The 15263-nt window shown below is 41.2% G+C and overlaps 1 protein-coding gene across 1 annotated transcript; it reads right to left on the reverse strand.

The window, feature by feature from the left end:
* Positions 1-3379: 3379 nt before the first annotated feature.
* LOC148031786 (uncharacterized) lies at positions 3380-4258 on the reverse strand. Its single transcript, XM_087685604.1, has 2 exons — positions 4115-4258; positions 3380-3961 (listed from the first exon to the last, which is right to left on the reverse strand). Exons 1-2 carry the CDS (start codon positions 4256-4258, stop codon positions 3380-3382), a joined length of 726 nt encoding a protein of 241 aa, XP_087541730.1.
* Positions 4259-15263: the final 11005 nt, after the last annotated feature.

The following is a 15263-nucleotide window of genomic DNA, read 5'->3' on the forward strand; positions in this document are numbered from 1 at the left end:
AAAAAACGGCCAAATGATCTCTGATCCATATCAGTCATACATCCCTGAAGTGAGCTGCTCAATGTGTATCTAGATCTCAACTCCGAGTATGCCGGGCATCTGAGAACAAAATGCTCCTCACTCTCCACCTCTGATCTGCAAAGGGGGCATATCCTCTCCTCCCGTAGGATGCCACTGGCTCTGTCACTCTCAATCATAAGCTGATGTGATGATACCCTGAGCTGTCCAATAAGAACTCTCAATCGATGTGGCATATAGATCTGCATATATCTCGGAATCTCTATGAATCCCTGCTCTGATATGCTCAAGAACTGTGTATAATAATGTGCCATCTTCGATAGCAGTGGCTGTGCAGGGCTGACCCATGTCCTCTGTATATAAATATGCCATATCTCCTGTTTGATGACTCTGTTCCTCTCAGAGAGAGAGAGGGTGTAAGTGGGAGCCTGAGTATCATATAGAAGAGGCGGGAGTCTATCAATGTCCAGCCCATGTCTGTCAAACCAAGCTCTAGTCTATGCATACCATGATGTGGTATCCCCCGCACGAGCCATCTCCTGAGATGCCATATATGCTCTGTATGCAATGCGATCTCTGTCCATATCCTGAAATCTGTGTAGGAAGCAGACTGTCTGAAATAATGCCTCGACTAGCATGGGCGGTGTGGCAAGCTCTGCTCGCACAATGTCATGTGGGACTGAGGCCTTGCTACGAATCAATCTAGATATCATGATCACCTGAGGTCTCTCCATTAATGTCCATACATAATCGGCAAGTCCTGGCCCCCATATAGCTACTCCATATATCAGTGCTGGAGTGACTAGAGTATTAAAGAGCCACCCCTTGGTGCGGGGCCCCTAGAAATGTGCCTGATGACACTGTCGCTCCATAAGAGCCAATGCTGAGTATCCTCTAGTGAGGCGGTCACGAGCTGCCTGTGTCATCGAGAAAGTCCCTGAAGCTGCTGTAAAGGTGACTCCCAAATATACATATGATCCAATGACCTCAATACTCCCTCCTGCTGCCATGAAAATACTCTATCTGCGTATCTGAGCTGATGTATGGAATATAAGAGCCTTGGTTTTACCAAGGTTCACTGTCATGCCTCTCTGTATGCAAAAATCATCCAATGCTAATAAATGCTGTTGTAATCCCTGAGCTGAATTTGAGACCAACACAATGTCATCTGCATATAGTAAGATATGAACTGTGGCTCCACTGAGATCTATACCTCCACCGGCTCGCTGTTGAATAAACTCTGATATCTCATCAATGTATAGCCCAAATAGAGTCGGTGAGAGTGGGCATCCTTGTTTCACACCAATGGTGCTCACAAGGGGATCTGATATACCTCCCGGACATCTGACTCTGCCAGTAACCCGCTCATATAGTGCATAAATGCCCCACATCATGTCATCATCCACCCCCAGATCAAGTAGGCGTCTGAAAAGCCTCTCTCTCGGAACCATGTCAAAGGCTTTGCGAAAATCCACAAAGCAACAATACAATCTCTGTTTCTTCACTCGTGTCTGGTCGATCAGACAACGGAGAGTGAAGATGTGGTCTATGGTAGAAAATGCCCGTCTGAACCCTGCCTGTCCGGGTGTGCACATGCACTCTCTCTCTACCAGCATGCTGAGCTCCTCCTCCATCACCGTGCCATAAAGTTTGGCCAAAACTGGCCCAATCATGATGGTCCTATATGTGTTAGGATCCATAGGATCCCCTGACTTGTGGATAGGTACAATGGTGTGCTCTGTCCACGAGTCAGGGAACCCCTCAGACAATGCACGGTTGAAGAGGTGAGCAATGAGTGGAGCCAATGTGTCTCTGCCATATATAATATGCTATGCCTGAAGATCAAACTGGTCTCGAGTGCGGCCATGCTGTAATCGTGAGATAGCATGTTTCACCATACTAGTGGTGAAAAAGGATGAAATACCCGGTCTCGGTGTACATGGTGTGGGTATCAGCGACTGTGCGGGTACATGATATAAACTCTGTGCGTATCCATGCCATACTGCAGGATCATGTATCGGTGTGGGTGAGCGTGGTTCCCTGATTTGCCTCCATGCCTTTGCACAATCTCTGCTCATAAGAAGGTGGTATATATCCCAATATCTCTCCTCCTCCCATTCCCGCTTTTTACGGTGGGTCAAGTGGTGCATGCGTCTCTGCGCCTGTCTGTGTGTGATCTCTCCTTTGGCCTCCAAATCACGTAGCTGTCGACGTAGATCTCTGCACTCATCATCATACCACCTGTTCTGTGGCATGGTACTGGTCCGAGGGGGGTGCGTGTATGTGTGATGTGGAAAACTGAGTGTAGCAGAATCATGCAGAATGCGTGTGATATCAGTGGTCAATGTATCAAGGGGTGTGTATAGATCAAGTGACGTGATGTGCTCCTCCACATGCTGAGTAAACATGTGAGAGCTTATGAGTGAAGTGTATGGTAGTATGCATATGGGGTATGATATCTGCAGGTGGTGATGGTAATGAGATGAGGAGTGAGAAACTGAGAAAGGTGTGATCGGCACCGAGTGGAAGTCTCCCAAGGCCGAAGGACTCGATAGTATGCATCCCATCGATCGGTCCGAGCAGATAATCTACAGTACTCTCGCCCCCCCCCCATGTGGGAAGCATGTAAGACCTCCTGAATATGGCCATCGTGCCATCCCATTATAAATAACGAGATGATGTCTACTACCAAGCTCAAGTAAATGCCCTCCATACCCTGTGGCGTCTGGCCCAGTATCTGCTGACTCCTGACTGATCCCCAACTCCTCAGGGTCTAATGCTCTCATGATCTCTGGCTGCTCCATATCAAAACTCTCACACTGTTGGCTTTGTGTGCGCCCGTTGAAGTCCCCCATAAGGAAGACCTCACCCAAACTAGAATACATAATAATGTCCTCTGAGAGCTGTGAATAAGGGGAGGGGGAATCTCTGGCCTGAATATCACCCTGCGTAGTAGCATATCTGGACCCTCGTGGTGAAAAGTAGCATACTGCCATATAGATCCATCTCTCATCTGATATTTGCACTCTGATCCATATGTAACTGGCCTCCTCATCTCGTCTCACTAACTGGATATGTCTCTGTATCCCCTGACGGAATAGAACTGCCACCCCTCCTGAGCCCCTAGATGTACTCTGCCTAGTAGTAGCTCGGTATGCAGATACCCACTCAAATCCTGTAATGCGTGGAAGCCCTCTCTCTGGGCTCTCACGTGTCTCTGTGAGGCATATAACATCATGGTCGGGTAAAATCTCCTCAAGTCTGTCCGATCGTGACCATAGGGAGCCGTTGTAGTTCCAAACTGCCACATGTATCGGGGTCTCCTGTACAGTCCTCTGCCCCGTCTCATAGGCCATGGCCCCTATTTGGTGGGGCGTCCATCTATAAAAATCCGGCCATCTCGATAGAAGGCCTTACGGCCTTCTCTACGTGCTTGGAGTATCTGTGGTATGCATGCTCGTCTGTGTGCAATCTGCATCTGAGTCAGGTCCTCATCCATGAAGATGGGAGCCCCAGTCATCCCTCGGAGCAAAATCCGCTTCCGAAAGAAAGTAGCTCTATCCTCCAGTGTGCTCATATGTAATATCAGAGCTCTGACCCTGGTAGTATCTCGTCCTGCATGCCATGCCTGAGTAAAGGGCATGCTCGTGTACCCTAGTCGAGTGCATAGCCTGCGTGCGTCCTCCTCCGGAGAGGCCCCTTCGGGGAGCCCGATAATACGCACGTTCAATCTACGCGCGTTCCTGAGCCTCTCCTCCTCTAAGGTCTCATGAACCCGGACTACCTCCTCCTTTTTATTTTCTTCCTGGACCTCCTTCTTAATGTTCTTCTTCACTACGTCAATCCACCCCTCCTTATTCCCTTCTAATTCTTCCTTCATGTTTGCTTTGATTTTTTCCTCCCATCCCTCTCTCGAAGCCTCAACTTCAGTTTTAATGCATACCTGGAGGTCCTCTCGGCATTCCTTCGTGATAGCCTCTCGGAGGTCCGCTTTGAAATCCGCATCCTCTCTTGCCTCCCGTAGATGTGACACTTCCGTTTGTAGCTTGTCCAGGTCGGTTTTGAGATCCCTCTTCTCTTCCGTGAGTGTCTTCACCATCTCCTCCAGTCGCTGGATCCTCTCATGGAGCCGGCGGGTTTCTTGGTTGAAGGAATTATCCACATCCTTCTTGAAATCTTTATTCGCCTCCTTGATAGCCTGGTTGATTAGGAGCTCCACATTATGGAGCTCGAGTGGCATGTCGCCTCACGGGGAAAAAGCCCCCTTCTGGTTCAAGGATCGTGGAGATTTTGCGGGATTGGGGGGACTGTGGCAGCGGGTCTGTGGGGGGTTGCGAGCAGAGCAGGCGCAGGGGGGGCAAGGGTCACATGCAATGGGGTAGGCAAGGCTGTGTGACAGGCAACAGACCGGGCAAGGCTCTGGCGGAGAGAGAGAGAGAGAGAGAGAGAGAGAGAGAGAGAGAGAGAGAGAGAGAGAGAGAGAGAGAGAGAGAGAGAGAGAGAGAGAGAGAGAGAGAGAGAGAGAGGGAGGGAGGGAGGGAGGGAGGGAGGGAGGGAGGGAGGAGAGGAGAGTAGAGTAGTTTATTATGGTCTATGGAAGGCCAAATTATGACCCATAGGACCTTTCTAGATATACAATGATTGTCCTCCACCATGGTAGGAAAGGGTAGCTATGGTGAAAGAACGATTTATGCAGCATGGTTCTCTTGAGAGCGTAACATGTGGGTGATGAGATTCCCTAACTTCAATATAGGAGTAGTGGTCAGAAATTGGTGAAGTGCCCTCTGTAAAGGGATATCAAAGTCAGCCCATATGTGTGCATATGCTGGGCATGTCATAATTATGTGCTCCTCAGATTCTACACTATGTAGTCCACACAGCTTATATAACCTCGTCTCTCTTGCCTACCCACTCCATGCACCTGTCTCTATCAATAAAGTGTGTGATTGAGTTTGAACTCGTGCAATACTCTGTCTAAATACCACTAAGAGTGGGTTGGCTCTGTATGGTTGTGTGTGTGCCTCTGCCTGCATGTAGGATTTCCAACATGAAGGATAGATATGCATATTGTAATAAGAAAGTTTTCCATTTGCTCCCTTGCTTTGATGTTTTACTTGATACGCTCGTAAGAGGTCTGATTGAAATGTATCCATGCATATATCTTCGGATGCCATATCTAGATATCTATCCACTCCCCACCATTTAAACCATTTTCACATATCCAGCACCCATTCTATTGAAAGCACTTTACTTTTCCATATTTTCTGTAGGTGTGTGCTAGCATCCCATGCCCATTTGGGGAGCCTACTATCATCCATTTACTCGTGTGGCATATCTCAGTACTTGGATTATAGCATGTACCTCAATTGGCCAACGACCAGTTTCCAAAAGCATAAGTACATATGGTGTGGTTCTTTTGATGCCCAAACGTCTACGAATAAAAGCTTTTTGCAGCTTCTCAATGTCGTTCCATGCAGATGAGGAGATGCTTCTCCCCCACCCCCCCCCCCCTCCCCCCCCCACACTTCCACTCCATATATTACCATCTGTAGAACATATGCATCAAAAATTATATAGTGTATTTTCCAGCATTTAGTATCTGTACGACTGTAATCATTTTCAAAGTGATAGTACTTGCTTTTCCCTACCGCTAATTGCCGCTCCACACATGTATGCCATCTGTGGTCTGCAGGTATCTCAATCCCCAAGTATTTGGAAGTAGATACTACCTCTATAGACTGTCTTCCATAATGTACTTTTGGTGGGGTCTTTGATTGCTTGGTGCACACATCCATTAGCTTTGTTTTTGATACATTCATTCATTGCAAGTTGGTTATGGGTTAGTTATGAGAGAGAGAGAGAGAGGGTAGGTATGATATTAGTTAGTTGGTTAGCGATTAGTAGGTTCTCTCTCTCTCATTTCTTTTCTCTCTATCTTATACACACACACACACACTCTCTCTCTCTCCTCTCATTCTTCTTATTCTTCTATCTCTCTCTTCTCCTTCTTCTTCCTCTTCTCTCCCTCTCTCTCTCCCTCTCTCTCCTTCTCTTTCTTCCTTTCTCCGTCTTCTTCTTCTCTCTCTCTCTCTTCTTCTTCTTCTTTTTCTCTCCCTCTCTCTCTCTCTCACGAGTTTTATGGGTTGGTTAATTGGGTAGAAAGAGAGAGAGATAGAGGGAGAGGGAGAGAGAGAAAGGAGGAGATGAGAGAGAGAAGTAGGTTAATTACGTTAATTAGTTAGTTGGTTAAGTAAGGGGAGAGAGAGAGAGAGAGAGAGAGAGAGAGAGAGAGAGAGAGAGAGAGGGAAATTAGGTTGACTATGTTGATTTCGTTACTTACTTGGTGAGTTGGTAAGTAAGTTAGTTAGTTAGGCAGAGAGAATGGTTTATATATCTCTCAAGGTTAATACGTGCTTTTTGTCCAGTATGGAGGCTTGTACAGCAGCAACGAACAAGAATGTGTGTATACAAAATGTTATATGCAAAATGAAAGAGGCCATAAGAAAGACGGCAATTCGTCATGTGCTCAAGTGTATTGGAGGGCACAATAGTTCTGGTGGTTTCTTGAGGATCATTCGTCGCTTGGATGGGATTGAAAAGCAAGTGAAGACATTGTCTCGGTGTCAAAAAGCTTCAATTTCTCTTAGTGAGAACATCGGTGCTTGTCTATTGAGGATCAAGAGAATATTGGAACAGAAGTATGAAGGGAACCTTGCTGATGATGGACTAACGATATAAGGGGAGTTAGAAGAGATCAAGGATTATATAGGTGACATTTATGAACACACCCAGAAAAATTGGTGGTTGCATGCTAGATCTTTGGATGATTAGGATGAGAAGTTGAAGGACATTATTAACAATGTAGGTCGTATAGAGGATGGAGTGTGTGAATTAATTGCCCAAAAGAATGAGAGCTTGGTTACACCAAAAAACATTGCTCATGATGTGCAGCTTACTTTTTTGAAGGTAGATTTTCGGCAATGTTAATGTGGATGAATTAATGCATAGGTCCATCGCCATAGTTTGCTTAATATATGCAATCTCAGTACGACTTTTGGAAGGAGTTTTTGTTGAAAATCTCCATTTTGAAGCACATTGTTTGACTCTTGTAGATTATAATATTGTTTTTTAGCCATCCTGATAGTGCATTTTTTCCTCTGTGTCACTCTCGATTTGCTGATGTTGTGACTTGGCCTCGAAGTTCTTTCGTGTATTAATGCTCCATTGTTTCTTTTAACCAATGTACCTCGGGGCTTATGTGGCAACAAATGGTTTCCTTAAATCAAACATGGTGGATGCAATTCAACTAAAGTACTCCCATTACTTGGTACATAAAATAGTTGAAGCTTAAAGGTATTGGGACACAAAAATGACTTCATAGTTTTTTTTTTTTTTTGTGGGTGGAAAAGTGATATCACCGTTGAAAAGTGGGCTCTTAGTATGCATCTTGCTTCTTTGAAAGTTTATGTTAATAGATTTTCGGCAATGTTAATGTAGATGAATCGTCGTGTAGGCTCATCACCATAGTTTGCTTGATATATGTAGCCTCTACACGACATTTGAAATGAGTTTTTTATGAAAAACTCCATTCTAAAGAACATTGTTTAACTCTTACAGGTTATAATATTATTTTTAAGACATTTTAATAGTGCATTTTTTTCTTTGTCTCACTCTTGGTTGTTGATGTTGTGACTTGGCCTTGAAGTGCCTTTGTGCATTGATGCTTCATTGTTTCTTTTAACCAATGTACCTTGGGGCTTATATTGCAATAAATGGTTTCCTTAAATCAAACATGGTGAATGAAATTTAATTAAAGTGCTCCCATTACTTGGTTTAGATACATAAAATAGTTGAAGCTTAAAGGTGTTGGGACACAAACATGACTTCGTAGCATGTTTTTGTATGGAAAAGTGATGTCATCATTGAAAAGTGGGATCAAGATTTGCAATTGAATTTGAACGAGTCTCTAGGTGTTTTGGAGGTGCATAATTATACAACCATGGGCTTATGATATTCTCGCTTAATGTAGGTCATGTAGAGGATGAAGTGTGTGAGTTGATTGTTCGGATATTGGTTGCATTGGAGAACATTGCTCTTGATGTGCAGCGTACTTCTTTGAAAGTTTGTCTTGACAGATTTTCGGCAATGCTAACACAAGTGAGTCGCCACGTAGGCTCATCGCCATGTCGCTCATGCAATGGAGATTTGGAAATCTCCATTTTGAAGCACATTGTTTAACTCTTGTGAATTATAATACTATTTTAGGCCATTTTGATAGTGCATTCTTTCCTTTTTCTCACTCTTGATTGTTATAACTTGGCCTTGAAGTTCCTTCGTGTGTTCATGCTCCATTGCTTCTTTTAACCAATGTACCTTGGGACTTATGTGGCAATAAATAGTTTCGCAACCTTCTTGCAATTTTGAGACTTTGACACTTTTCCATCTAAGGCACACTCTTTTTTCTCAATAATGTATCTTTGTACATGTGTAGATGAATGTACATCCATTGGCAAGGCCTTTGGGCAATGCTTGGCTAGCCATATATGCATATGTTCATGCATTTAAGGTTTGCGGTTGCGAGTATGTCTGTCACTTATGTCTTGAATAGCTTTGAGATTTGTTTGTTGTGTGACTCTTACTTTTTCTTGAAGGTTTGGTGTGGTTATGGAAAAAATCGGAGCCACGAGAGATGTTCTAGACATAGTGCTTTCAAGTCCATTGAATGTAGTGGATTCGATAGAGTTAAACAAAACGGCTACAATATCGTCTCTTCGACACTTACAAGCCTGGAGCCGTTCACATGGGTATGGAAGCTAGTTGTTTTGATTGCGCTTGCATGAAGGTGCTATGTATATTTTTGAGCTTAACCATTTGTATGTTTAATTGTAGCCAAACATAGGCTCTAATAGACTGAATGTACAAAATATGAAAGAGGTTGCAAGAAGACAAGGAATACATGTTGCTAAGTGTGCAAGAATCACAAGGATTCAAAGAAACACGAGGAGTACTCCAAGTTCTTCAGACTTCAAAAACCTTGAGATAAAGATGAACAAGTTGATGGAAAAGCAAATAGGTCTATGTGCATGTGTGGATCATGCACTTGCCATGTACTCAGTGGAGTTGCATGAACAAGCTAAAGGCTTATATGGTATTGTGTGTGAGATAGAAGATAGGATGTCTCAAACTTGGCCTTCGTAGCTTGCTATTAGGAAGTAGGATATCTTATACCTTCCCTTTGTGGCATGATTGATAAAAAGAGGCCAATGATAATGGCATCAAGCTCTACTTCACCTATGAATGCCCTGCTTGGAGATGAAAGTGATTCACGCTTAGAGAAAGTGCTTTTGCGATGCTTGGTCTTTGTTTCAATTGTGATCCATTTTTTAGTATAACATTGCTATTTCTAAGTATCATGCAAAGTTAGCAGGTGATTTCTTGCCTTTGTGTAAGGGTGAACGTTTATAAGCTAGATGCATGGAAGATATTGTTTGTATTTCTGGCATTCTATGTTACAAATTTTATAAGCTACTTTTAGTTTTAAGTTTGATGAGAGAGAGAGAGAGAGAGAGAGAGAGAGAGAGAGAGAGAGAGAGAGAGAGAGAGAGAGAGAGAGAGAGAGAGAGAGAGAGAGAGAGAGAGAGAGAGAGAGAGAGAGAGAGAGAGAGAGAGAGAGAGAGAGAGAGAGAGAGAGAGAGAGAGAGAAGGAGATGAGAGAGAATAGAGTAAAACAAAAGGCAGAGGGAGAAAAATAAGATTTATAGAGAGAATTGGAAGGGGGGTGAAGAGAGACAAAGGGGAAAAATATCTAGACATAGGGAATTCGGGGGGGAGGAAGTGGGGCACCAGGAGAGGGAGAAATGGAATAGCTTGAAAACCGAGAGGGAAAAGAGGGGAGAGAGAGGTAAAATTGATTATTGAGTGAAGTTGCCATGCAGTAGCATGGCAATTTCGCTCACCACTTTGCAGCAGCTCCACGCTTCTGTGCGCGCGGAACACTAGTTACATTTATTTAGCTGAGCACGTGGAATGCTATTTACATTTATTTAGCTCAGAAATGTATTAGTCTTTGTACCACATTGCAACATAGGTTGTTATGTGTGCACCCATGTGTTGCACACGACACACGCACAAATTAACCCAAAGAACCTAACTCTAAACTCCTCCCCACCCGAGAGAGCCTATAACCTTAGCCACCCATTAAGTGTTGCTTCTCTCTTAAGATATAGTAATAACTATGTATTTATCTTTTAACAATTTATTTGTACTCTCTCTCCCAACGTTTTTGATAAATTTTTGGCTATTTTCCTATTTGCTTATTTATTGTATTTTTGGGTTCTCATACACACATATTCTTTTTATTTTAAAGCTAGATATACACATATATACTTCAATTTTGCTCTCTTGAAACATATGAACTATTTATTTTTATATTGCTTGCTTTGTTCTCTCTCTCTCTCATTTTAAGTAGCTCTTTATTATAATTCAAGTAATTATATTTATTGATTGATTTACTTATTATTTATATTTACATTTTTTTGTGGTTCTCTATTTCTCTCATTTAGAAACTAGACATTACTTAGTTAGTTAATTATTTTATCAATAATGGAGGGTTAATTAGTTATTTAATCAATTAGTTAGCTAATAATTAACATGAGAGAGAGAGAGAGGTAAATAAATCTGAGACAAAAAAAGAAAAGGAAAAAATGAGATAGACACACACACGTGCATGCACACGCACACATACATAGATTCAAAAAATGTAACACAAAAGAAGAAGGAGAGAGAGAGAGAGAGAGAGAGAGAGAGAGAGAGAGAGAGAGAGAGAGAGAGAGAGAGAGAGAGAGAGAGCGTGCGTGCGTGCGTGCGTGCGTGTGTGTGCATGCAAGAAAGAACAGGATGAGGGACAATCCTAATATCCCAAAATCCAAAACTTGGGGGAGAAAGAAGGCAAGGAAGTAACAAAACATGATAGAAGCCATTTGTTGAGCTACAATCGCCTATATGTGAGAATATTTTAGCTTAGTTATATTAAGATTAATTTGTCTTGGTGTCTTTTAAATTAGTTATATGCCATGTCAAATGTATGGTGTTGCCTTTCTTGTGTTAAGTATATGTTGAGTTAGTTATATGTGACATCTTTAGTCGGTAAGGTTTAGGATTGATTTAAGAACTTTTGTTGCTAGTGTTAGTAATATGCACATGGTAGGTTGTGTGTTTTGTCAGTGCATTATAGCTACATGGTAGTCCATTTTGAAATCATTATATGGTGCAAGCATCTAGAATATACACATGATCATTTAATTATTCTAGTTAATATCCATTTTACAACTATTGTAAATCATGTGTTTTGCTCATATCCATTAAAAACGCATGTTGCAATTTGTTTGTTTTGGTCATATCCATTACAAACATGTGCATGTGCTCATTGATGTAAACCGATTATATATGTGTTTTATTGAAGTAGATGCACATTATATTGTAGCTTTAAGTCATTTTAAAAAAAAGAGAGAGCTATTTGTTATAGTCATGTTTGGGTATACAATTGTGCATTTTCCCCTGGTTCATTCATCACATCCATTAAAAATGTGTATTGTAATTAACATGTAATTGATGTTCTAAACCAACAATGTATGCGTTTCATTCAACCATATGTTACTCAACATGCAGTGCTAGCATCAATGATGTACACACGATAATTTATATATATATTGATTTGTTTTATCATGAGTTTTTCAGGCTCTTTTTGAACTGGATACTTTGATTGCAAAAAATTAGTTGTTAGCGTTATGATATCATGTAGGGAAAGTATTACATTAAACTTGTTGTTATCATATGCAAGAAAGTATGTTTCAAGTTCATTATTTTGACTAATGGATTGCATGTAAGAGATTTTGTTATTTACAATGTATCTTGTACCATTCTTGTGCCTTTGCATAAAGTGATTTTCTTATACTAAGTGTTACTAGGTGCTCTGCACCTAAATTCTCTATTCTCCCAGTGCTTTGCATCGATATTCTCAAAGCATTGGTATTCTTTAATGCTTCGCACAGAGATTCGAAGGCATGTTTCAAATGGAAAGATAGTTCATAGGTGCTTTAGTCACAAAGAAACCAATTGTGAGAGACCCCAAAGCCTTTTTGTGAGCTGAGAATTTCTTTGTATTCTCTTGGTGCTTTGCACAAGTGTTAGGTCAATACTTCACATTGATTTTAGTTTGGTGCTTTCAACATCTTTTATTATCTCTTCAATTTTATGTATTCTCTCTTCATTTTGTTCTCCTATTGTTCCCCTCCTCTCCCTCCAAAATTTTTCAATACCTTCTTCAAATTCTTTTATTTCCAATTTCTCTCTCTCCCCCCAGACTTTTTTATTATCTAAATAGAACCACATGTTTTTTGTATCGAGAGACACATGCAAACACAAATATAAACTCACACAACCATATTGCTTGCATCCTTCCCTACATTAGCCTTTGGAGATGCTTTGGTTTTACACTCTTTACAATTTAGCAGATCATTTTATCTTCTCAAAATGAGCTTGCTTGCTATTTTGAGACTTCTCAAAAATATATATCATATGCCTACATATTCTAAATTTGTGCTTATGGTAGCAAAAGACTATGTATGATTTTTGGGAATAAATTTATTGGTAAGAAATTTCTTTGAAAATCTCTATAAAAGTTAGTCTATTTATTTTGTGTCAACTAAATAGGCATTAATTAAAAAGGCCATAAGTTAGTCAGAGGTTGCATCTATCTATTTTGCATTATTCTCTAATATTTTAAAGGGCAGATTATTCTCTAATATTGGGGGGGGGGGGGGGGGGGAGGGTGCTCTCTAATATTTTCTATTTTGAAAAATTGGGCCAAGGGGCACATGCGCAAGTCAGGAGGCACGTGGGTATGTGCACACAAAAGTCATGGGGGTGCAAAGTTGGTAGGATGCACGCGTACGTGCGGGGTTTTCATATAGGTGCCGAGTGAGGGATGCAATGCTTGTGCCATGAGGCATTACGGAGGAAGAGTGTGAGAGATGCTCGGTGTGCACTAGATGCCCCCTGCCCCCCCCCCCCCCCCCCCCCCCCCCCCCCAAAAAAAAAAAAACTCTCCTTAATAGATAGTATAGATTATGTGAAGGTATACCTTGATATATTCCTTTCATAAAATCACTTCCTTATGCTAAGTGCTATGATATGTATCTTGGTCCTATGGTAAAAACTTAGCATGCTATTATTTACTTGTCTTGAGCACAAAGGTATGGTGCAAATATAAATTAGTATTTATGCATGTATATTGATATGTTTGGAGAGTCTTGCATTGAGTTGTACCGTGTTATTATGACACACAAGTTGTATTTTGTGTCATTTCTATTAACTAATAGAACATGATGGATTTGTTTTGTTACAACTATATTCAATTATATGTTATTTGTTGTGCACATAAAAAATGCTATTATCTATTTAATGAACGGAAAATATAATAGAAATCTTTTGAGAGGCCTCTGTGTGTGTGTCTTTGTCTCTCTTGGTGTGTGTGTGTGTGTGTCTCTCTCTCTCTCTCTCTCTCTCTCTCTCTCTCTCTCTCTCTCTCTCTCTCTCTCTCTCTCTCTCTCTCTCTCTCTCTCTCTCTCTCTCTCTCTCTCTCTCATTTATAGCAAGGATTTACCAAGACAATCACCAAACCTGACAATTATGACTATATTCAATTATATGTTATTTATTGTGCACATCAAAATTGCTAATATGTGTATAGTGATTGAAAAATATAATAGAATTCATTTAAGAGGTCACACACACACACACACACACACACACACACACACACACACACACACACACACACACACACACACACACACACACACACACACACACACACACACACACACACACACACACACACACACACACACACACACACACACACACACACACACACACACACACACACACACACACACACACACACACACACACACACACACACACACACACACACACACACACACACACACACACACACACACACACACACACACACACACACACACACACACACACACACATAGGGCATGCAACTTACAAAGCTAAATGGCAACCATACATTTGTTTAAAAACTGCAAAAGTTTCCCACATCCCATTCTAAGGGGTAAGCAAAAAAATTCAATGAAAATCTTAAAATTTCTAACTATAGTACACACAAAACACATGTATGTGTGCATGCGCGCTTAGCTTTAAGAGGCTCCAAAGCATCTATTTAGGATGGTTATTAGATTAGCGTAAAGAGACCTTAGGAGTTTAGGAACCCACAAGTCAATCCTTTAGGTCAAGGCCCAAACATTTTGTTACAGGGTAGAGTCGAGGGAGACTAGTTGACTAACTAAGCCCCTACATCCTATGAGATTTGGATGATTCTACTCATGGAAGGTGTCTAAGTGATTACTAAACATCGCCTTCTCTAGCCTAGCTAGGAATGGGTATGCCACATATGGTATCAAAGCATGAGATTTTGAGAGCATGAGAGCGTAAATATTTTGTTAATGTTTGAATCATTAACTTATTAAATAAAATAATATTCACTCAAATTCCTTTGTGAAAACTTTGTCCATATCATCTATTAATAGTAAATGCAAAAGGCAAAGTCAAAAGAAGATCGAAGCAAATTCAAAGTGAAAGTGCATATTTACTTTTTGGAGGATGTTATTTTTTGGAACTTCAATGTACCATTTTTAGGGCACTCGTATTATTTTATGGACACATTAGTATTTTTGGACCCATCATTATTATGGTTGTATTATTTTGTGAGAGTTGGCAAGTTCACACTCATGCACACTATTTTATTTCTTACGATTGTGTTTGATACACTTTCAAGTGTTGTGTGGCTTGCACCCGTGAATATGTGATTAGGATAGTCTAGATTGGATCCAATTAGGCTAAAGTAAAACCATGCATCAAAGGAGGACTAACCAACAGAGTGGGCAGGGCACCCCAAAAGTGTTGCAAACCCTAATTTGCAGTGGTGGAAATCTAATGTGCAAAGTCGGGTGCAAAACCTAACCCTAATTCACAAGGGGTTTAGCCCTAGCCCTAACTCTAATTTTGGATTATATAAGGGCCAGCGGAGCTCTCAATTGTATTCATCATGTTGGTGAATCCATGTTGTTGGTGAAGCTTTGTCAATGTAGCTTTTGAGCAATCAATGTACTTTTCTAATCTATTATCTTGTATTGTTGGGAGTGAAGGAGAGA

Source organism: Lygodium microphyllum, chromosome 9 (assembly GCF_053477565.2).
Source record: "Lygodium microphyllum isolate KBCC chromosome 9, Lygodium_microphyllum_v1.1.10, whole genome shotgun sequence".
NCBI classification, from domain to species: Eukaryota; Viridiplantae; Streptophyta; class Polypodiopsida; order Schizaeales; family Lygodiaceae; genus Lygodium; species Lygodium microphyllum.

What these genes read in the sequence shown, in the direction of transcription:
- LOC148031786 (XM_087685604.1), bottom strand. Translation starts at nt 4,258, where the DNA reads ATGCCACTCGAGCTCCATAATGTGGAGCTCCTAATCAACCAGGCTATC. An exon ending in TCCAGCGACTGGAGGAGATG is followed by an intron (nt 3,962 to 4,114) that starts GTGAAGACACTC and finishes GAGGACCTCCAG; the next exon opens with GTATGCATTAAAACTGAAGT.